The following is a 22,348-nucleotide window of genomic DNA, read 5'->3' as shown; positions in this document are numbered from 1 at the left end:
ATAACCCTCAGCTTCACCTATCGCTGGGACTGGACATGTAACACAGCGGACTCATCCCCTCTACCGGGCTCCGTTTTCTTTCAATTTGGCTTTGGCTTTCCATCTGTGACCCATACAGTCATCCGGGTCTATCTGCTTTTGCGACAAACGGCCAACCCCTCCTCGACCATAAATCAGTTTCACCCAGAATGCGTGGGTTAACGTTGATAACAACAGGCCTGAGCCTGCTACGTCCAGCTATTGCCATCCTTGTAGCTGATGATTCGCCCTGCGGAACGGTATGCGGCAATGTCCTCGACTCGACCACCAGCGACGATGTTGTCTGTCATGAGGGCGACTATGATAGTGGCTCGGGCATCGTGTTTCAACAGTGCCTCACATGCGAGCAAAATAGCGACTATCGCACGAAGAATAATGAAACAGATCAGCATTACTTCCTTTGTAAGTGATAAATTCTATGGTGCCTCATTGAGATTAGGTACTGACTGCTTCTAGATAACTTACGTTACGCTACTTCATATTGTTTGTTTGGAATCCCCGATAATAAAAACACTATCAACACACCTTGTCTGACTTCGTAAGTCGTCACTTCTAGCCTCGCACCCAGACTGTTCCTAACAACTTAACAGAAAAGCCTGCGGGCCTTTCCGCGACTCTATCATATATAACAACCTGACTGCAGAGGTTGATGGTTACGACTATTGCGATACTTGGCCTGTTCACGACACAGCCGACTTTCTTGGATGCACAGAATGTCTTCAAGCAGGGGACAATCATTTTATCTCAAACTGTATGTCTGAGAATAACCTCCCACCAGTCCACTAATCCATTTGCTAATACTATCCAGTCATTACTGTTCTCCAAGCTGGCTGTGAACAAAAGCCTGAACCTGGCATGCTTGTGTCTACAGATGGAACCATATTCTCGAGAGAAATTGTGAATATCACTGCACCATCACCAATCGCTTCCCTGGACCCGGACTGGCTTGACCAGGGACCCCTCAGTCTGGGAGCAAAAGCAGGCATCGGCGCCGGAGGCGTGGTCTTGATTCTATTCATTCTTGGCTTCTGCATCATTTGGCGTGGCAGGAGACGCAGAAGGGCGTTTCTCAGCAAATTAGAGACAAAACATGCTAACTCCTGGCCGACTCCGCTAACCATTCCCCGAGAAACACGGGAAACTCGCGATACCCCCCTCAGCCAGAAGCCGCTCAGGAGTTGGGATGAGTCGCCAGTCAGTGTCCGATCCGAGCAACTGTTCCCACCACATCACGTCTCGCCATATGCTTCACAGTACAGCAGCCCTGTCAGCGCAACAGAACTGAAGCTCGCCCATTGGCCAGTCATGGCACCCAGTCAGCAGTCCACTGCGGCAATTCATAACCAAACACCATTCCCGCCTATGTTCCCGTCTATGTATCACCCAGATCCAAGCAGCTCTCAAATAGGAGTTGCTCTGGGTGGTGATGACTCATCCATCAACTCGAGCAACTCTAAAGGCAAAGGATACCGCACAGAGGAGTACGAGATGACTCCAGTGGAAAATTCACATGCGGGCATAGGGGTCTATCAGCCCGACCGTCATCGAACTGGCGAATCCAGTACATCCGTTCCACAGGCAGGATACTTCCCAGAAGGGATTTCGTATGTAAATCAAACTTACGGTTATCCGAACCCGAGTTATGGGGATCGTGATGACCATCACCGGGGACGTTACCCCTAAAGCTGGCGAAGTCTTTGGCATAAACTGCATTTTTCATTTCTCTTATTAGCTCGGCGTTGAAGGTTGAGGATACCATGATGTGTGATGACTCCAACTGAACCAATCAAGTACATATTTATTGCGAACTACGTCAAGAGTTCAGTAAAATATAAAACTAATTTTAAGACCTTACTTCCAGCTACCTGTGGAAAATATTTAGCTGTTCAGTGAAATTCATGCACTACCTTTTTTCTATATTTTTTATAAGTACCTACTAGGCAAAGTCTCCGCTATGGACTTCGCTTGTGGCTGCTACTGTGGCGCGACTCAAAATAAAAAAGGCTGGTATTACTATATACAGACTAGTGTCCAATTGCCGCCACACACCGGTCGCAGCTTCCTTCCGCCCCACAGTCAAATCCGCCCAGAGAAAAAAAAATTTAGAAGCTTCTTTCCATATCATCACACCGGGCAAGACACCGAGGAAATTTACGACTCGCACCTTCCGTTTCTTCCCTCCTGTCGCTTGAAGCACCTGCCGCGCTTGGCCCGGAATATCACACAGATTCTCCAAAAAGGAAGTCACATTTAACAGTCAAGATGTCTAAGGAAGTCGCGGTCGTCAAGAAGACGACAACCGAGGAGGACTATGTTATCAAGCCCCAGGCTACCACTCCTACCCTCGACACCAGCCAGTGGCCTCTCCTCCTCAAGAACTACGAGAAGCGTGAGTCTCCCAATGATCTGTTGCGCCTGCAACTTCTATTTGATATTTTTTGTGGCCATTGAGCCTCAATTGCTCCCTTCATTTCAAGATTCAAGGACTAACTCGTAATCTTCAAAACTTGCAGTTCTCGTTCGCACTGGCCACTTCACTCCCATCCCCAATGGCTGCTCTCCTCTGAAGCGCGACCTCAAGCAGTACATCAGCTCTGGTGTCATCAACCTCGATAAGCCCTCCAACCCTTCCTCTCACGAGGTTGTCGCTTGGGTCAAGCGCATTCTTCGGTACGAAAAATTTCAACTCCACACTATCGCGTCAATGCGCGCGTTGGAATATTTGCTAACGACATTTCAGATGTGAGAAGACAGGTCACAGCGGTACTCTTGATCCCAAGGTTACCGGTTGCTTGATTGTCTGCATTGACCGCGCCACCCGTCTTGTCAAGTCCCAGCAGGGTGCCGGAAAGGAGTATGTTGCTGTTATCCGTCTCCACGATAAGCTGCCCGGTGGCCAGGCTCAGTTCGCCCGCGCTCTTGAGACCCTCACCGGTGCGCTTTTCCAGCGTCCTCCTTTGATCTCTGCCGTCAAGCGTCAGCTCCGTATCCGAACCATCCACGAGAGCAAGCTCATCGAGTTCGATAACGACCGACACCTCGGTGTCTTCTGGGTCAGCTGTGAGGCTGGTACCTACATCCGAACACTCTGTGTTCACTTGGGTCTCCTTCTCGGTGTCGGTGGCCACATGCAGGAGCTTCGACGTGTTCGCAGTGGTGCTATGGACGAGTCTAAGGGCCTCGTCACTCTTCACGACGTTCTCGACGCTCAGTGGCAGATGGACAACACTCGCGACGAGTCTTACCTCCGCAAGGTCATCTCTCCTCTTGAGACCCTCCTGACCTCTTACAAGCGTCTGGTCGTCAAGGACAGCGCTGTCAACGCCGTCTGCTACGGTGCCAAGCTGATGCTTCCTGGTCTTCTCCGATACGGTAAGTTCTACTAAACGATTTCTCCTGTCGCAAATCGCTAATTCCTTTTCAGAGTCCGCCATTGAGCACCATGAGGAAGTTGTCCTCATGACCACCAAGGGTGAGGCTATTGCTCTGGGTATTGCCCAGATGTCTACCGTCGAGATGTCCACCTGCGACCACGGTGTTGTCGCTAAGGTCAAGCGTTGCATCATGGAGCGCGACCTTTACCCCCGCCGATGGGGCCTCGGTCCCGTTGCCCTTGAGAAGAAGAAGCTCAAGGCTGACGGAAAGCTCGACAAGTACGGTCGCCCCAACGATGCCACTCCCGCCAAGTGGAGCTCCGAGTACAAGGACTTCAGCGCCGATGCATCTGCCGCCGCCGCCGCCGCTACCCCTGCCACTCCCGCCAAGGCCTCCGAGGCTGAGGACACCCCCATGGAGGAGGCCGCTTCCCCCGCTGCTGATGACAGCAAGGACAGGAAGCGCAAGAAGCACGAGGGCGAGACTGCCGAGGAGAAGGCTGAGAGGAAGCGACGCAAGGCCGAGAAGAAGGCGGCCAAGGCTGCTAAGAAGGCTTCCAAGGGCGAGGCTATGGATAGCGACAGTGATTAAGCGTTTCAAGGCCAAGAGTTTGGTTATAAGCTTGAATCATAAAGCGGACCTTGATACCCGAGATGTAGGGTCTGTTGGCAAGGAGCGGTCTGCATGCTGTACCATATTCGCTTTTGGTGCCGTTTCTTTTGCTGTTTGAAATTGTTTTTCTGGGGATAATATGGCGTTTGGTTTGAAAATCCTGGAGTAGATGTCAGGCACTCAATGCAAAGGACGATAAAAACTACGACATGTCTCCGACGGTTGATTCCCTGGATTCTGTGAATGTATGTGATGGTAACATGTCTCACTGCTGCAGTTGGTTCCTGTGACCGGCTTGTGTAATGCCCGATGATGTGTGTTTTAAGAGATACTGATGCACGATGCATGATGTTGCGGTCACGTAATATTGGTGGCTCGCTAAGAACATGGAATCGTTGGGTGCGTAGTTGAGGATCCATCATCTTGAAACGACTAGAAAGCCTGGGCGACGCATGTGTTGTCATGAAGAAGCAAACGAGCTGAAGCTACTGCACGTATGATGACACATTTTCTGGGTACAGGATTAAGAAGCTGAGTTAAGACGAGGTTCCACAAGAGGAATATTCTGAGAAGATTCTGATACGCAGAATCTGGCTTAGTTCATCAGTCTCTTACAGTACATACATATGTACGTAGCAACAGTCCAACCACTGGCGTGTTAGTCGTGGATCACTAAAGAGAACTAGTCTTGGCCCGACGAAACATCGGATCTGGGCCGGAAAACATGGGACGAATCAGACTCAAGCAGCGCATCTCTGAGTAACAGCTGTCCCTGTTTCACCATTAAACAGAGTGGCTATCAGTGATGGCTACGACTTGTCTGGTTCGTCCAGAATCATCAAAGCGTCAATTTACAACTCAATCGACCAACGCATAAGACGGCATGAATGATCGAGGAGGATCCTGGCTCGGGCGTCGTCTGGGCCCATCTGACATATTGAACCCTGAAATCTCGGTGCTCACAATAAAAGATTCCAGGGACGATCTTAAAATAAACCCTTTAAGAAAGATGGGACAGATCAGACCGCAAAGGTGGCCGTCTTTGTCATGCTTGAGATTGCATGAACACAATGAGGGTCGAGTGTTATGGAGGACGACCCATGACTTGGCCTAGGGCAGTGAAGAGCCACGAAGTATAAAGTCTGGACGAAAGGGCTGATTCATTGATAGCTGTTTAGTTACTCACTTCTAATTTTCCAATACCCAATACTATTCTTGATACTTATTCGACTCGGCTTGTTTTACAAAAGAACCTTCTAATAAACAAAAGTCTACCACCCCAACCCCCTATCAACAAGTTGTTGCTGCATTACCTCAACAACCGTATTATAATCTTCATAACAAGGTTTTATCTCGGCAGTGAACGCTTTACAGCCTCTTCTATGGACCCTTGACTCAATAATCAACGTCAGAGCCTGTTGATCCCTCATCCTTCCAACTATACTTGGACCCATTGATCGACCACCCATGACATCGAGATTAACAGGGACCGAGATTGAGGCTCAGCTGGACAATTTATATAAGACATTCCCGACGTCTTGCAACAAACTGAAATCAGACAGCATGCCTATCATGTCTTCTTCTTCGAGCTCTTGGGGACACCTTGTTGTCCTCTTCCTCTCCATTTCTCTTCTAAACATTGCCTCAGCCCTACCCACAAAATCTTCTTCTGCTTCAATACGACCATTTCTACTCCCACTACCCAAGCAGATGATAGGTAAAAGATCTTCATCTCAACCTTCGATTCGACCATACTTGCTCCCACCTCCCAAACAACTCATCAGCAAGAGATCAGAAGCTGAAACCTTCTTGCCTCGACTGGACGTCAACTTCCCCGATCCTTGTCTTCTCCATGATGCCGACGGCCGCTGGGTATCTTTCGCGACAAGCGGAAACGGGCATCACATCCAAATCGCCGTGTCTAATGATCCTTTTGGCCAGTGGACACACCTTGACCAAGATGCCCTCCCCGGCGACGGATGGACAAGCGGCAAAAACTTCTGGGCTCCTGATGTGCGCAAGCTAGGCGATAACTCGTACGTCATGTACTTCTCAGGACAAAATCCTGAGGGCGGTCACTGTATCGGAGTTGCGCGTTCACAAAACAGCACAGGTCCCTATGAGATGGATCCCGAGCCCTTCGCATGCCCCAAGGATGAAGGGGGGGCAATTGACCCTGCGGGTTTCTACGACAAGTCAACAAACAAGCGCTATGTCGTCTATAAAGTCGATGGCAATGCTCTCAAAGGCGGCGCCGGCACTCCGATCCGACTGCAGGAAGTTTCAACCGAAGATGGATCGACGCCGATCGGCGCGCCTGTGGATATCATGGACCGGATCCCCAAAGAGGACGGGCCCCTGGTTGAGGCTCCCAACCTAGTGCACACACCAGACGGCAAATATCTGCTCTTCTTCAGCAGTCACATGTACACGGACGATGCATATGATGTCAAGTATGCCGTGGCCGATCAGGTCCAGGGACCGTATCATCGGGGAGATGCCCCGTTCCTCAAGACGCCGGCTCTCGGGCTCAAGGGGCCCGGCGGAGGCACAAGTGCTGAGGACGAAGGGTTCTTGGTGTTCCACGCGTGGTGCGGGAAGGGCAAAAGGTGTATGTACACCATTGGATACGATATTGCCCGTGTGGAGGACTTTGCCTAGCTTGGCAGTTGAGCAGTTCAAAGTGTGACAAGGACATTTGGGTAGACAGGATGGCGTTTAACAACCACGTGGGCGTGGTTTCTGTGTAATGGAAATTCTCCCTTCAGAATTAGAATCTTTGATGACCTTATGAAAAGTTTGCTCAATTTGTCTGTTGGTTCATTGGATCTTTTCGGATACCGGCTTGAGTGGATGTTGATTGATGTAAAGTCATGGTGATAATGATGTTGATGGAGGCTCGAACTAGTTAGTCTAGGACGGACCTTCCTAGCATAAGCGCTGGGGCCTGTGCAACCCCTGAATCGAACGGCAGTCGTAGCCGCCCAGCACTTTCCGTTGTTTCCTTCCTTGTCTCCAATTCGCTGATCCAATCAGCCATCCTCCCACCTTCTCAGGTACAAACCAATGAGACTCAAGGAAACCTCCCACTAACAAACTATTGTCATGTCTTCTTCAGCACCATCACTACCTATCACTTATACCTGAGCATAGGTATAGATCTAAGCGCCCGTATGTTCTCAAAGCTCATGGGATCCCAACATCATTTCCTATTCGCTACCGAATCGCTTCAATCCCAAATTGGGCATAATTGGTTGCTATCACTAATCGACTACGGTGAAGCGCACAAACGTTGATTGCGGCACAGACAACATGGCGGCACTTCTCATCAGAGAATTGGGTGATTGGAAGTTGTATCGCGGCAATCGGATCTCTTTTCTCTGTCCAGACCCTGTCTTGGCTCTTTGCGGCTGAATCCTATAGGCGGGGCAAAGTGATGTCTAGTTGCATGGCGTTGCATCTGCAGTTCTTGATCGAGTGATGAAGAGATTGAACAGCATGCTGCTGAGTATGGAGTACTACATCTTGATCTTACACTAACGTAGTACTTCATATTCGAAAAGCCTGCTCTTCCCCGTCTTTATTGAGTTGTCGTTCTTGTTGGTTCTCAGTTTGCGTTTCATATTCCCCTTGCTGTTCTCTATCCTTCTATTCAATCATTCGTTTGCAGTGCAGACGTTACTCTGTTCATCCACTGTTTATTTGCTGTATACCCTTGTGACTGCTGCTTTACGTAGTAGCTGCTACTGTTTCGTTGTGGCAACGCCAGGGATAGGCGCTCTTCCTCTAATCATACTTTGTTTTACATTGTTCATTGTCATTCCTTCATACTCCAATACGAGACGTTTCACAGCTGGTCTGGCCTCTAATCTACCTTGATAGCTTCAAGACGCATAGGCGTGTACCGAAACTGCAAACTTCTTTCGAGATCCTGGCCCATCACGCCAGCCATCGCCGACTATGCCTTTTATTTCCGTTATTCTTACCGTCCTTTTCTGCGTCTCGGCCAAGGCTTTGCAGGTTACTCCCAACTCACCGTGCGCTCAGTTTTGTCACGGTAGTTCTGAGTCCAAGTCGGCCAAAACGCTAGGTGACGAGATTGTCTGCAACGACGACGACTTCAAGAAAAAGGCCGAAGGTCAAAAGTTCCAAAGATGTTTAGCTTGTCTTCAGGACAGCACCTTTACACAAGAGGATGAGAACGACCAAGATTGGTTTCTATGTAGGCAGCCCCCTCATCGCCTTCGTGTCATCCTCTAATCTTACCTGCGATCAGACAACATGCGTTACTCTTTCGACTATTGTATCTTTGGTTATCCCAACGCAACTGGGATCTCATCAGGCCCGTGTATTACATCAGAAGCGTGCGGTCCTATCACAAATGCTTTGAAAGAGGGTATCACCGAACCTGACAACAGAGATCAGTTTAGCTATTGTGATACTGATAGTAAAGCGATGCTTGGCGATGCAGTCGCCAAGTGTCAGGCTTGCGTCAAGGCAGATAGTAGCCAGACGATCATATCTAACTGTGAGTCAGCTTCTCAATCAATTGCGAAATATCTCTAACGCCTATATCAGTTCTTGTTGCCCTTGAAGCTGGATGCCAACAGCGTCCTAAACCAGGAGTCACGCTTGGACTCAATGACACCGTTTTCAGTGATAGATCCATCTCGGCTGTTGATGCCTCTGCCTCTCTTGCCACAGGAGACGATCATGAGCTCCCTAACACATCTATCGCTGCCATTGCAGTTGGAGCTCTAGCTTTCCTTCTCATCTCTGCAGGTTGCATTTTTATGCAATGTCGTAAGCGCAAGAAGCTTTCTGCTCACAATCGACGCTCCTCTCTTTCTTTCCATTGCCAGACACACCTCACGCCAACAACACTTGGTTTCCGTGACCTGCCTCCATACATGGACGAGGAGCGAAACTTGCCCAAGCCGTCGTTTTTCAATACAACCTCGCGGTCAAAGAACCCAGTCAGAACTTCAAAAGAAAGTCACAAGCTCGGCATCGTCACTACCATTATCACGCTCCCCCACCCGGCGCCTACGAAAGCTCCTTTACGTACACCCTCACGGGAGGGTTCGTCCCCGACAGAAAGTGTATCGAGCTGCTGCACTGCTCCTCTCTTGTCCAATTCAACAGTACAGCAATGCAACACTCCATGTGTCGCTTCACCACTTTTCAGTCCTGGCCTTTCCATTACAACACCGCGTTCGGGCACCTTTCCAAGAGAGGTTCATGATAGCAATAATCCTTGGGTACAACAGCCAAGTAATGCTACCGGAAGAGGCTTTTTGAAGAAAAAGCAGTCAAGAGACTCACAAGCCCCAACCGAGATACGCAATATTCGAATTGTGTTTGATCCACCACCTAAAAAGCCTAGAAGATCTTGATAAGGACCCGGCTGTTCTGTTTCTATCTCTTTCATACTTTATGAGTGACGGCGTTATAGTTTGAAAGAAGCGTTGTATGCAAGCCTATTGAAGGGAAACTTGCACCGGTGTTAGGACGTTTGGTGTTATAAGTCATGATTTGTATAGTATGGTCGGACCATCAAACCTATATATACCCCAATATGAGCTGAATGAACCGGCGTCTTGTCTAATCTTGTAGTCCCGTAATGTTTACCTACCATTTCACCAATGTCTGAGGAGACATGATGTCGGCGAGCCAGTCTATGTTGAAGACCTCTCTCGCATTTAGCAATTCTTCGCAATGTATGTTGCTTCGCCAGCTTATTCTGGGTACAGAGAATGGTTTGGCCTCAGCCAACCAGAAATATACGACTCGATGAAAGGAATAAGGATCTAAATGGAAGATGCTTGATCATTAGACTGGGAAACTGCCATCTCGTGAGCTGTCAGATTTGGGTTACATCAGGTAGATGCCCAGAATGCCTTCTACAGCTGGTAAAGGAGGAGGACAATGCCTCACTGACTAAATATATAGAGCGTTGTGCGCTTTACTGTGGAGGTCGGGGTCTACCCACAAGATAAATGGGCAGTAAAGAAATATGAGATGGCTCGCTTGCAGTAGCCTTGAACAAATGCACGGTCCGAAGAGGCAAGGAGATCCAATCAGTGACGACAACGCTATGCCTTGAATGGACAGGGAGTTAGGGTATGCAAATGCATTTCGGAAGTGTAGAGTGGGAAGAGTCAAGGGTGAAAACTCTCATGGTAATAATGAGTGTTAGCACTGCGAGTATCAACGCCAGAGAAAGGCTTGTACTAGAACAGAGAATGCCACCAATTTAAGTATGAGAACTCCTTAGTGACATATTTCAACAGAGAAGGAATCCTGAAGTCTTTGATATTGCAAGGCCTTTGAAGAGGCTGGCTGTTGCTTAACAATGAGCGAGGCGCTCTGGGGCGATACATTAAGAGGAAGAGTGATATACAGGCTCAACAAGTCTAGAAGTTGCTTGAATTATTATGACATGGTTCTGAGTGCACATAGCGACTGATTTGCTAGCTGGGACGATACCTACTCGGATTGGTAATCTGATATATCGACCAGTGCATTACTAGAGGATGGAAGAGATCATGGTTGATCATAGAGTGGAGTTTATGAGTAACGCTACCCTTGCAATCATCGACAGATCTTCAAAGTGAGCCCACGCCTGACAATGATAGTCATGGCATGTTTTCTGTCTTGGGATAACTCGGCCAAGCTGTCGGTAACGCATAAGATACTGACAGGCCTGCATTCGGCCCCGGTTACCGAGGCCCGCAAATTGCTCGGGTGGTCTTTTTCTGATATCTCTTTTGAGAAGGGCTATGTTTGGTGATAGTGATGGATGTTTACTATCATGCAATTGCTCGGTTGGAGAAGGAATGTATATCCGAGGATATGCGTCTCGCAGTTTCCAATTCGAGTTAATTAAGACCTTGATAACCACAAGGAAGGCGTTTTGTCTTTTAGATTACAAAAGCTAAAAGGGAAGAGGCCAAGAGTGACGACTTGGCAGGCAGAGAGTGTGTCTGTTGGTCTTACCTGCCCAATAGGATGTGTAATGAGAATCGTTGCTCGATTAAAAGAAGCTTAAATTAAGCTGCATCGAAGGAGGATTCTAGCGCGGGGACGCTAGGTTGGATTGGGAAGGTGGCTGTTTTGCGGGGAGAGCGGGTGGTCGGTGGTCTCGTGTAGAAAGGAAAAAACCATGTTTGTTTATGACCTTGGAAGATGAGAAAGAGCTTCACCGAGGAGGAAGAGATCATGCTTAAGAGGATTATCTTGTTGGTAGAAAAGAATGGGCTCCAGTTAGCTACGAACCTGGTTGGTTCTTCACTCGAATTGTGCTGTATCCAGCGTCTACTGATAAAGAATCCAATATCAACATCTCTTATCTGTATACCTATTTTCGTATCGGTCCTAGCTGTCTTATCACTTTACCATTCCATTCATCCCAGGTAATCACGGTGCAATGCCCAAACAATACGCTTCCATACCATGTATCGCCCCAACTTATCTTTGCCGTCTTTATCATGCCCAGACTTACAAAAGTTCTTCGTCGACCGGTCGCCAAGATTTCAACCAGCGAGCCAGCAGTACGGAGTGATGAACCAGCGCCTCTGTTAGTCCTCACCCATGCCCACAGCACCATCTTGGCGCGCTTGTTATCACGGGATCCAAAACGAGCTGGCTAATCAGGGACGGGCTTTGACTCCTTCAGATGCAACGCATCTTGGCACTGTTGCCTTTTGATGTAGCATCGTCGGGGGTCATGTCCTAACTAGGATTTCTGAGATAAGGACAGTCCGCTTTGCCAAGCTGAAGGCATCGATACCTCGACTGCTTCTCTGAGGCGAGGAACCCTGGGGCGAGTGTATGGTACAGCTTGCAAAGGGGAATGTCGCGATGTCAAAAATTCACAAGACTTCAGCTGCAAGACCTATACACTTGGCAGGTCCAAAACACTGCACTGTCCCTCTCGCCCAGGCGCGAATGTCAAAATCTCCGAGCATTAGCAAGCCACAACATGCTAAAGGAAACTACTAAGAACTTTTTTCCCGTTGCCAAGTAAAGGTGAGACTAGTATCCGTATATTTGCAAAAGTCCATCCTGTCTCCATGCTTGCAATAGTAAAGCTGCACTAGCCGGCCCAACTCCCATTCGCCTCCCCAGTCGTTTGTACCACAAACCCAACGTCTTCACTATCAAAGCTGCATGAGGAGATCTTGGCAGTGTGAGAGAGGAATCCACCCTTGTCTTGAGGCTCCTGGTATCAGACCTTTTTCAGTAGGTAGCTAACAGGACCTTCTGTTTTCATTCCCATCCTTGCGCCAGAGATACGTCCTCCTGACCCTAGAGGATGCACTATTTGCATGCTCTAGTACCATGTCCTCGTTAGATCTGGCGTCTTGGCCCTAGACCTCGCCTTCGCGTCGATCGTTGGATGTTACCTGGTCGAAAGTTTGTGCTGCGCGAGGTCCAAAGTGGTAGCTTCGTCCGACGACTGAAAAATGTATAAAGGGCCTTGCCCCCATGGCAGTTGCATTCTGTCTGTTGACTGTCTAGTTCGTGTCAGCTTCTACCATTCCTTTGCGGTCCAATACAGATCAGCAAATCCTACACAATGGCGCCTACAGGAGACGTTATGGGCGAGACTGTCGCTGCGGCCGGTCTCCATGCTGAGATGATTGACGAGAAGCGAGCCTCTATGGCTGCTGAGAGGAGATCCTCTGTAGTCACCAACCCCAATGCGCCTGCTACCGTCTCTGGTGGTGTCACCCCCGATGGACAGTTTCCCACCCCTGAGGAGATGGGAAGCTTGAGGCGAATTTCCAACAAGATCCCCTTGAAGCTCTTCAGTATTGCTTTCATTGAGCTTTGCGAACGGTCAGTTCAATAATCCATACCCCTGTTTGTGTGCATTTACTGATTGTCCTAGATTCTCCTACTATGGATGTACCGTCGTGTTCACCAACTTCATTCAGCAGCCTCTCCCTCCAGGCTCTGTTACTGGTGCCGACGATGAGCAGCCTGGTGCCCTCGGAATGGGTCAGCGAGCCTCGACCGGTATCACCACATTCAACCAGTTCTGGCAGTACCTGATGCCCCTGTTCGGAGCCTACGTTGCTGATCAGTACTGGGGTCGTTACAGGACCATCAGCTACGCTCTGGTTATCGACATCATCGGTCATATCATCCTTATTGTCTCTGCTGTTCCCGGTGTTATCACAAGCGACGGTGCCCTCGGTGCCATGATCATTGCTATCATCGTTATTGGTTTCGGTACTGGTGGTTTCAAACCCAACGTCAACCCTCTTATCGTCGAGCAACTTGGTGAGCAGTACATGCACGTCAAGACTCTCAAGTCTGGCGAGCGTGTTATCATCGACCCTGCTGTTACCATCGAGCGTGTTTACATGTGGTTCTACTGGGCTATCAACGTCGGAGCTTTAGTTGGTCAGGTCACCATGGTCTTCGCTGAGAAGTACGTTGGTTTCTGGCTCTCTTACACCCTCCCAACCTTTATGCTTTGCCTGTGCCCTATCATTATGTTCCTGAACCGCAAGAACTACGAGCAGCGAGCTCCTGGTGGTTCCGTCTTGGGACCTGCCATGAAGACCTTTTTCCTTGCTCAGAAGGGCCGCTGGAGTATCAACCCTTTCCAGACCTGGAAGAACATGCACACTGGTGATTTCTGGGAGTCAGTCAAGCCCTCCAAGTTCACCAACGAGACACGCCCCAAGTGGATGACTTTCGACGATGCCTGGGTCGACGAACTTCGACGTGGATTCAACGCCTGTGCTGTATTCTGCTGGTACCCTATCTTCTGGCTTTGCTACAATCAGAGTAAGTCCCCCTTCTTTATTCTTAAAAGGATTTCGATAGACGCTAATACTTAAACAGTCAACAACAACCTGATCTCTCAGGCCGCCCTCATGGAGCGTCACGGTGTCCCTAACGATATTCTCTCCAACCTCAACCCCTTTGCTCTCTTGATCTTTATTCCTCTCAACGATCGTCTGATCTACCCTGCTCTTCGAAAGGCTGGCATTCGCTTCACTCCTATCAAGAAGATCACTGCCGGTTTCTTCACTGGCGCAGCCGCCATGATCTGGGCTGCTATCGTCCAGCACTACATCTACCAGAAGTCTGAATGTGGCATGTACGCATCTGGCGAAGACTGCACTACTGCTCCCATCAACGTTTGGGCTCAAACCGGTGCCTACGTTCTTATTGCTCTGTCCGAAGTGTTCGCCTCAATCACTTCTCTCGAGTATGCCTTCTCCAAGGCGCCCAAGAACATGCGTTCCATGGTCCAGGCCGTTGCTCTCTTCATGACTGCTTTCTCAGCTGCTCTCGGACAGGCCCTCGTTGGTCTTGCTGCTGATCCTCTTCTTGTCTGGAACTACGGTGTTGTCGCCATCCTCGCTGTCATTGCTGGTACTTGCTTCTGGTTCCAGTTCAAGAATTTGGATATCCACGAAGATGAGCTCAACGCTCTTCCTGAGGGTCAGACTGGTAACAAGGCTGACGTGGAGTCTCCCTTGGAGGAGAAGAAGCGAATTGATGAATAAAGAGCTGGTTGTTCGAAAGAACGCGCTATATCATCTACATTGGTTGTTAGTCTCGGATACCCCTGACAGAGTTGTCAAAGTTGTTTAGTTTTACTTGAAGAAGAAGTCCATAGGACTATTATATTCGTCTTGATACATTGAGTATCTATTCATACAAGATCTGTGCCGGTCTTTGCTAGTGATTTGTGATGTTTTCATTCGCAGCACCGTATTATTCACAAGGTGAGAAGCGCATAGTATTCTGGAAAGGTAAAAGTCTTGTTGAAAAATACTCTTAAGTTACCCGCCAAGAATGGCTACTGTATATTGAAGGTTCTTCTTTTATATGTATCATTGCAACCGCTGAAGGTTATGTTTCTCGGCCATTTTCTTAGCTGGCGCCTACCCTATCATCCTGGAAGTGATACAATCGCATTAGAGGACGGAACCATCGCGACTGTCCCTAGAGTCTGAATTGTCAGACCCAGAATGAATAGAGTGAGCTAACTCTAAACCCCTATGTGAAAGGGTTTCATATCGCTTCTTGCAAATAATGTCGGTTACTACTAGAGAAAATACTTCGGTCTGCCACTCTTTTACCAGGATACCTTGGTTTGTGCTGGCGTTGTCAAGAATATCGCTTCCTATCAACCCGAGATTTAAAACCTGATTTGAGGTCGCCTAGGAAGAACAGATCAGCATATTTCGGTTTAGCTGATCCGCAAAGTTATGCGTGGTGGTTCAGCCTCTACGACTACCGATAGTGAATAGACTATGCGAATAGCGACAGCATTATTCAGGTCGGCAGTTAACCCCTGTAGCCACTAAAATAGTATCTCGTTTTCTATTCTTGTCTAGGCAACTATCCCAGAATTCTTCACCAACCAGCCTCATTAATTCAATAAAAGAGAGACAAAACAGCCTCACTTCCTTCTAGAAAGAATCGGAAAGAAATCCTCACGGTAACTTTCCGTAAAAGTAACTTTGGCTAGTCATGGCGATCCACCTGTAATGGAGGCAATTGCATCATGCTGGGTCCTTCCCCATATATCTCCCCGAGGTTAGCGATCATGAATTCAGAAAGAGCTGATTTCTCGTCCTTCATAAGAACTCTTGGATGAATTTCTCTTCTCGACCGCTCGTCTATCGTCAAAATCTTCATTTCCCTTCCACTGCTACCGAGAAAACACTACCACAGCATACCTTCATCATGGCTGAGAACGTACCCGACAACTACATCCCCAAGTACGCCCAACAGGACGAATGGGAGGACAAGGAACTTCAAAAGTTCGCAATTGAATTCTACCGCATCTCAGACATCGCAGAAGAGAATGAACGATGGGTCCAAAGTTTTACCGAAGACGCAAAGATCCAAATTGGAGCAGATAAGGCTCGAGGCACAAAAGGTTAGTCGCAACACCCTCTGACGCATGCATCTTGGATCTGTTGGGAACCTTAAGCTGACCATCTGTTTGTCCAGAAATCACCGATTTCAGAACTCGCATGTGGAAGCATATCAACAATCGAAGGCACACAGTACTCAAGGTCTTCCCTGGACGATTCCCTGACTCGGAAGACAGCGAGGTGATGCTTTTGGGCGAGGTCAGCGTGACTACCAACGATGGGCGACTCAAAGAAGCTGCCTGGTCAGCGCACGCTGTTGTCAAGAAGGTTGACGGAGCCTGGAAGTTCAAGGAATACCGTGTTTGGCTACAGACTGACGGACATCTTCTGTAAAAGAAAGATGCAATCGACCAAAACGAACAAAAGTGAATTTGTGCATAGCCTTTATTAGTTACGTTGATGAATAGCAAAAGCAAATCAATTGGAGACAATTCTATCCAACCCGATACGTCATTGCAGGCCCGTGGGAGAGGATGGAATTTTGCGGGGGGACGAATGCCGAAGGATGCCGTTATCGTTATCGAATGGATTGAGCACGCCGATAAATGGAGAGTTATCGCAGGGGGATGAGTCGGGTCTAACTAATACTGTACCGTACTACTATTACCAACACGCCCCTAGTGGATGCGGTCAACTCACTCATCTCGCTGTGCGTATTAATCTAGACCACGGGCTGTTGCTCTGCCTGAAATTGGCTACCTATCTTAGCTAAAGGAGGTAATCAAGGTTCACCGTCCCTTACTTTCCCACGATCTCTAGTGCTAAATCTGGATAATCAACGTGCCCGTCCCCTGGTGATGAGAGGATAGGCACGCTTGGCACGGCCACATGGTGATGTCGTAGATGGCACGGTCAGGTGAGAGAATCATGTGGCTTGGGTATTGACCGGATGAATGAGAATGAGTGAACGATGACTGGAACAGGAACAGGAACCAGGGAACAACCGGCAATACAGTCAGCACCCAAGGCATGATTATAGAGATCCAGGTCCAGAGGTGAGATCAGTCGTCATCAGTTTCTATCAAAGTACCCGAGGTCATGGCCAAACCTGTTATGATAGCGAATGGGGGATGACAACGTATCGATAACAACATGGTTAATCCGGTCTGGGATGGGTATGTGAGTTCCGGATTTGATCTCATTCGATACAGGACACCTTCTTCTTCATTCCCATTCCCTTTCTCGGAACCTTGCTCTGGTCCTGGTTCTAGTCCTGGTCAGCGCAGGAACCTGTACTGTATGCAACCCCGCGTCCGAGACGGAATGGAACCAGCTTGTTCCATGATCAAAGAGCTTGCGCGTTTATTAATGGATATCAACTGTGTCGTGTCAATCATGCTGTGGTAGCCATTCACCCGGTACGGTAACGAAATAAACACTTTTACTTCCCGGATGAGCTAGAAATGTGACAGGGACCAAGGCATGTCGATCCGCCATTTTGATCACCTAATAAGTTCCCTACGGTACCACAATGACAGTGACAGAGGCATCGAGTCTTGTCTTTGAAAGCCCAGCCGGGGTGTCTTATCGCATGAGGGGTTCAATAGCGTAGCTCCTTATCACCAGCCCAGACCAGCCCCCATTAAAATGCCCCATCCCGCGCTAGAACATCCTCGGGGCTCAGTGTGCATGTGGCCTGTAAGGTGAGAAAATACAACCACAGCGACACCCTTAAACCAGCGACAACTATTCTGTCACTACTCCTTTCCCCAATGTCGAGTGTGCCTGTCCCTTACACACCCCATTGTTTAGCGTCCCCCTCTCAAGGCGTCAGTGACGGGATGTAGCTGCTAATCCTGGCCTGCTACACCAGATATCCCGGCGTGACTCTATCCGACATGACTACCTACTCCTTCCTTTGAGCTCCATCTCAACGATTGATTCTCTTCTTTCACTTACAACTCTTCAGTGAATGACTACACGATACAAGCATCAAATAAGCGCATGACGAATTTCCTTGACTTTCCAACTCTATAACGATCTTTGTTTCATCATCATCCCGTTCTGTCTCTCTTCGATCTATCTTGTTACATACTACTCTCATATACATACATACAACTTTAGACTATCTATCTTACCGCACAGCTGGTCTGCGCCGCTATCCACTCAACAATCTCGAGCATCTCGCCGTTCTTTCTCGATAATCACTCAACTTGACCAATACTGGGCTGCCTCCCAGTTTATTCGATAGTAGTACCAGAGTTGCTACTACTAATCTCCCTTTCGAGTCGTCCTCCTCTACCGTCATTTCATTCGAGACTGTACAGCTAGCTGTACAAGGGGTACGAGGTACACGACTTTAGACACACAGGTTGCGAACCTTAATAAACAAGTGCCGGCGTCACCTCGAGGAAAATCGACTTGACGCCTCGCCTCTTTGCTGGCAACTACGCTCTGCAGAAACGCGAGCGTTTTTTGGGGTAGGAGACTGCTCCGACACTTGTCTAAATCAGTTGAATGCCTTGTAAGTTTGTACCTCTTTACCTCCAAGATGTCCCCGTCCGCCCCTACATGCACCTACCATAGAGTAGGTAGGTAAGGTACCTACCTGCCTTACCCCTCTACTCCATTAGATCGCCCGTCCTTCTTCCCCCAAAACCATTTGCGCAACGCGCGCTTCCTTTTGCCATAGCAATCTGAAAGGCTGACAATGACTCTTTCTTCAGCCTCCAAGAAGGACAGAAAACATGCTAGAGAAAGTGGCGGCATTGCCGCGGCCGTGACAAAGCAAACAGCTGGAAAGTTCGCGTGAGTCCCCTCTTGTCCACGAGACTCGTCCATCACCACTTTAAATACCTGGCTGACCCGCAGTCACATTCATAGCAGCGTTAACAATGCCAACGCAAACCCAAACCCGAACGTGAACAATAAAGACAACGCCAACATCAATAATAATAACGGTGGAGAAAGCAAGAGCTCGTCTACTTCGGTCGCTTCCACGCCCCCGGTCGATACACCAGAGATCAAGCCTTCCTCCGTCCCTGACAATGTCAACCCTGCCGTCTCCCCCATGCTCGCTGCATTGTCCACAACTCCAGCTTCCGTGAGCACAGCGCCGAGTATGAATAACGACTGGATGCGAAGCGGTATTGCCGGCTCCCCGGGAAATTTGATCAGCATCATGGGTGACTCACCTCCTACTCAACCGTCTTCCTACGAGGACTCGGGTCGACTGCATCATGGATGGGCTGTCCAACGCCCTTACATGAGCCCGTCGCCCTCATCTCTATCCCCGCCAAACCACGGCCGTCGTCCCCTGAGCTTCCAAATGGATGCTCAGTATCAATCTCCAGAAACCCCACCTCTGGCTGCTCACTATCGCCGCAGCTCAGTTGCATCTCCCTTCACTGGTTCAAGAATCGGGAACAACCCGCCGCTCCCTCATCAACCCCAAGCGCATTTCTATGGAACCCCGGACATTGACTTGAACCTGACAAATAGCTCTGGCATGAAAGCTGGAGAGCGTGGTTATTTCTTTGGTTTCGACAAGTTGCCCGAGTGCCCTGACTTCCCAAGTAGTCCAAGTAACGCCGTCATAGCCGGTTACGAGGGTGGTTTGGACGTATATGCTGTTGGTAAGAGAGGTCTCGAACCCGTCGCAAGCTTGAAGGGACTACGCGGAGGTGTCTATAACGCCAAGATTCTTCCCTGGACACTTGATAATAGCAACAAGTCACTCTTTCCTCTCGTGGCGGTGGTGTTGCATGGCCCTGTTTTGCCTACTGGCACACCTGGTTCTGCACAGGGTGAACAGAGTCCCAGACATGATGGAGCAGCAAGTCCTCGCTCAGTCTTTACCCACCCAGAAGGTTTCCAGGGGAGACACAGTATCGACGCCTACCAAACTTCTGTCGAGATCTACTCGTTGAAAACGAACCAACTCATCGACGTGTTACTTCAGGCACCAAAGATACAAATCAACCCTGAGATCTCTGTCACAAACCCCATTTTCCGACCACCTGCGCCTAGCGGCTCCTTTACAATTCGAGCAGATTCTGGTACACTTGCGGTATGCTCAGGCGATACGGGCGAATGCTGGGTTTACTTGCAACTGCTGGAAGAACAAAATGGCCATGTATTTACATGCGTCGGCAAAATCTGGACTAGCCTTCAGCAAAGCACTCGAGTCGAAGTACAGGAAGAGACGGATAAGACACGAGTTTCGTCTGCACCCCCACGCTCGAATCCGCAAACACCCATTCTAGCAATCAGTGGGCGATGGATATCCTACTGCCCCGCGACTCCGTCATCTCAGATCTCTCTCAATGCCCATGTACCACTCCCGATCCTGGGCAAGGCACCTGGACTTGCCACTGTTACGCCGCCACAGCTACCATCGTCTTCTGCTTCGGTAGATCTCCCGATATCCGACAGTGTTGTGAATAAAATTATGCGCGAAACGACCCAAGAGCTCATTCAGGGTGCCAGATGGGTCGGGCAACAAAGCTTGCAAGCTTGGAATTCCTATTGGAATAAGTCTAGCCCCCAGTCACAAACTCAACAAGCACGTTCACCTCCCCAGGGTTGGGCGGGCACTCGATCACCCCGTGGTGACTCGTCTCAATTTCCTCCTACTCATGGAACAAACGGCCAGACTGTGGCAAAGGATCCAGGCCTCATCTCCATCATTGACACGGAGTCGCTCCCAGCTTCGTCCTCGATCCACCCGATAACCACGTTCGCACCGCCTCTGGGGTGTAGCTTCCTCTCATTCTCTCCATCGTCCCTGGCTTTGTTTACAGCCAGCAGTAAAGGTGATGTGCAGACAGTCTGGGACCTCTTCCGTATTCAACATACCAGGTCATCCCCTCTTCAGGCTACACTTAGCCCCAACACAAGCACAGGTCCTCAAGTTAGACAAATTGCACAGTTCTCACGAATGACAGTTGCACGCATTGTCGATGTTGCTTGGACGCAGTCACAGGGTGAACGATTGGCTATGGTAACTGAGCGTGGCACCGTTCATCTTCTCGACATGCCTTCGAGTGCGTTCATGTGGCCTGCACCCCGCCGCCGTCAAGCTGTCCAAGAGAGTGGCACCGCGACGCCAGAACAGCCAAACACTGCCGTCTCTTTAGCAACTGGCGCTTTTGGTGCCGCATATCAAGCTGCGAAACCATTTGTATCACGGCCCCGCCGCAGCAGCGGCAATGTACCAAATATGCCCGGCAATAGTTTGAAAGACTCGGCGGCCATTGGAGGACGAGTTATTGCTGCTAGTATCAGCAGTTCACTCGGCAAGACAGGAACCGCAATTAACCAACTTCGGCACACAGGCGAGAACCGTGTTTCCTTACCACTCAGTTCAAATCTCCCCTCAGCATCATGTGTCACTTGGGTTAGAAGCCGGAGGCATCAAGGGCTCTTTGTGGTTGGAAACGGCTTGGTACGGTCGTTCTCCTGCAGAACACGCCGATCTAGCGTACAGGCTGGCAGGAAGGTGACACGAGCCAGCAGGTATCATGATCATAACGTGCCGAACCTACCCAGCGATCTGGTTGCCCCAGCCGTACGACAGATGGTGGACTTGGGTGCCCAGGATGAGATTCTGGACCTTTCAGACCGTGACATGGACGCAGGAAACACCTTGACACTCAATGCACGACCTCGTGTGGCATCGGCAGACCATAATATGGAATCGTCGATCCCACAGGCTGAGATAGAGTCCAGTGCACCCTACCAGCCCTTCCACACAGACAGGCGGGTGACTCTTTGCGAGTACCGAAGAGGCACGACCGATCAGCTCGAAGTTGTCTCTGCTATCCTGGCCGACACCAACTTAGAAGAAAACACAACATCGAAGAAAAAGAAGAAGAAGGGGCAACCCATGGAAACATATTCATCTAGAGAAATGTCGAGCACAACGGCTTGGGCGTTTGGCCAGGATATCCCAGTGGTTCGACTGGACTTGGGCTTGCCGACTGTCACCGAGGAGGAGTATGATGGCCCTGAGGACCATATTGCTTTGCCCCCTTCTGCCATGGAGCGAGTGATGCAATATGGTGACGAGGCACAGATTGTGGTGACGACAAGGAGACGCCGTGGAGCTCAAGGAGGCAGTCAAGGTGAAGATGGTTTCTTCGAGGATGACTGTGAAGTTCTTGATTTTGCAGACCAGAGGGTGTAAGTGGAATGAGTCTGCTCTCAATAGCCAATATGGGCAACGGGTCTTGTGTGGCGTATGGGTTTTTGGACTTTACTTCATTCTATGCATTTGATGCTAGGAAACAACAATCCATTGCTTAAGCTATTTGAACACGCAGCCACATCGCACCAAACCAGGCTTGGTATGAATGGCTGCTTTTGATCAAATCATTGGGTCCGGAATGTTGGAGTTATTGATTCTTGACATGTAGGCATTTTGCTTCATGGAAGAAACCCTCTTTAGCACAGAAATCTTTTCTTGG

The 22,348-nt window shown here is 49.2% G+C and overlaps 7 protein-coding genes across 7 annotated transcripts; all 7 read left to right on the top strand.

Moving 5' to 3' along the window:
- The first annotated feature begins 2 nt into the window (after positions 1 to 2).
- On the top strand, positions 3 to 1,942 carry B0J16DRAFT_96031 (uncharacterized protein). Its single transcript, XM_046134755.1, has 4 exons — positions 3 to 441; positions 496 to 577; positions 630 to 790; positions 848 to 1,942. Exons 1-4 carry the CDS (start codon positions 189 to 191, stop codon positions 1,720 to 1,722), a joined length of 1,371 nt encoding a protein of 456 aa, XP_045984450.1. The 5' UTR covers positions 3 to 188; the 3' UTR covers positions 1,723 to 1,942.
- A 229-nt stretch (positions 1,943 to 2,171) lies between these two features.
- Positions 2,172 to 4,297, top strand: B0J16DRAFT_284359 (pseudouridine synthase). The gene is made up of 4 exons (XM_046124017.1): positions 2,172 to 2,428; positions 2,553 to 2,709; positions 2,780 to 3,411; positions 3,464 to 4,297. The coding sequence occupies exons 1-4, from the start codon at positions 2,302 to 2,304 to the stop codon at positions 4,003 to 4,005; spliced, it is 1,458 nt and encodes a 485-aa protein (XP_045984449.1). The 5' UTR covers positions 2,172 to 2,301; the 3' UTR covers positions 4,006 to 4,297.
- Positions 4,298 to 5,598: 1,301 nt separating this feature from the next.
- Positions 5,599 to 6,687, top strand: B0J16DRAFT_318195 (glycosyl hydrolase; the record flags this gene model as incomplete). Its single annotated transcript, XM_046125428.1, has 1 exon — positions 5,599 to 6,687. The coding sequence occupies one exon, from the start codon at positions 5,599 to 5,601 to the stop codon at positions 6,685 to 6,687; it is 1,089 nt and encodes a 362-aa protein (XP_045984448.1).
- A 1,096-nt stretch (positions 6,688 to 7,783) lies between these two features.
- Positions 7,784 to 9,540, top strand: B0J16DRAFT_96003 (uncharacterized protein). The gene is made up of 3 exons (XM_046134754.1): positions 7,784 to 8,248; positions 8,303 to 8,554; positions 8,605 to 9,540. Exons 1-3 carry the CDS (start codon positions 7,987 to 7,989, stop codon positions 9,420 to 9,422), a joined length of 1,332 nt encoding a protein of 443 aa, XP_045984447.1. The 5' UTR covers positions 7,784 to 7,986; the 3' UTR covers positions 9,423 to 9,540.
- Positions 9,541 to 12,223: 2,683 nt separating this feature from the next.
- B0J16DRAFT_302110 (POT family-domain-containing protein) lies at positions 12,224 to 14,558 on the top strand (the record flags this gene model as incomplete). Its single annotated transcript, XM_046124624.1, has 3 exons — positions 12,224 to 12,870; positions 12,923 to 13,830; positions 13,888 to 14,558. Exons 1-3 carry the CDS (start codon positions 12,608 to 12,610, stop codon positions 14,556 to 14,558), a joined length of 1,842 nt encoding a protein of 613 aa, XP_045984446.1. The 5' UTR covers positions 12,224 to 12,607.
- Positions 14,559 to 15,747: 1,189 nt separating this feature from the next.
- B0J16DRAFT_382410 (uncharacterized protein) lies at positions 15,748 to 16,274 on the top strand (the record flags this gene model as incomplete). The annotated part of the gene is made up of 2 exons (XM_046131239.1): positions 15,748 to 15,943; positions 16,018 to 16,274. 2 exons carry the CDS (start codon positions 15,748 to 15,750, stop codon positions 16,272 to 16,274), a joined length of 453 nt encoding a protein of 150 aa, XP_045984445.1.
- Positions 16,275 to 18,591: 2,317 nt separating this feature from the next.
- B0J16DRAFT_396675 (uncharacterized protein) lies at positions 18,592 to 22,311 on the top strand (the record flags this gene model as incomplete). The annotated part of the gene is made up of 2 exons (XM_046132283.1): positions 18,592 to 18,689; positions 18,753 to 22,311. The coding sequence occupies 2 exons, from the start codon at positions 18,592 to 18,594 to the stop codon at positions 22,066 to 22,068; spliced, it is 3,414 nt and encodes a 1,137-aa protein (XP_045984444.1). The 3' UTR covers positions 22,069 to 22,311.
- Positions 22,312 to 22,348: the final 37 nt, after the last annotated feature.

The sequence above is a fragment of the Fusarium flagelliforme genome, assembly GCF_020744385.1.
Source record: "Fusarium flagelliforme strain FIESC 12 MPI-CAGE-AA-0113 chromosome Unknown B0J16scaffold_3, whole genome shotgun sequence".
Taxonomy (NCBI): domain Eukaryota; kingdom Fungi; phylum Ascomycota; class Sordariomycetes; order Hypocreales; family Nectriaceae; genus Fusarium; species Fusarium flagelliforme.
This window is presented reverse-complemented; position numbering and strand designations above follow the sequence as displayed.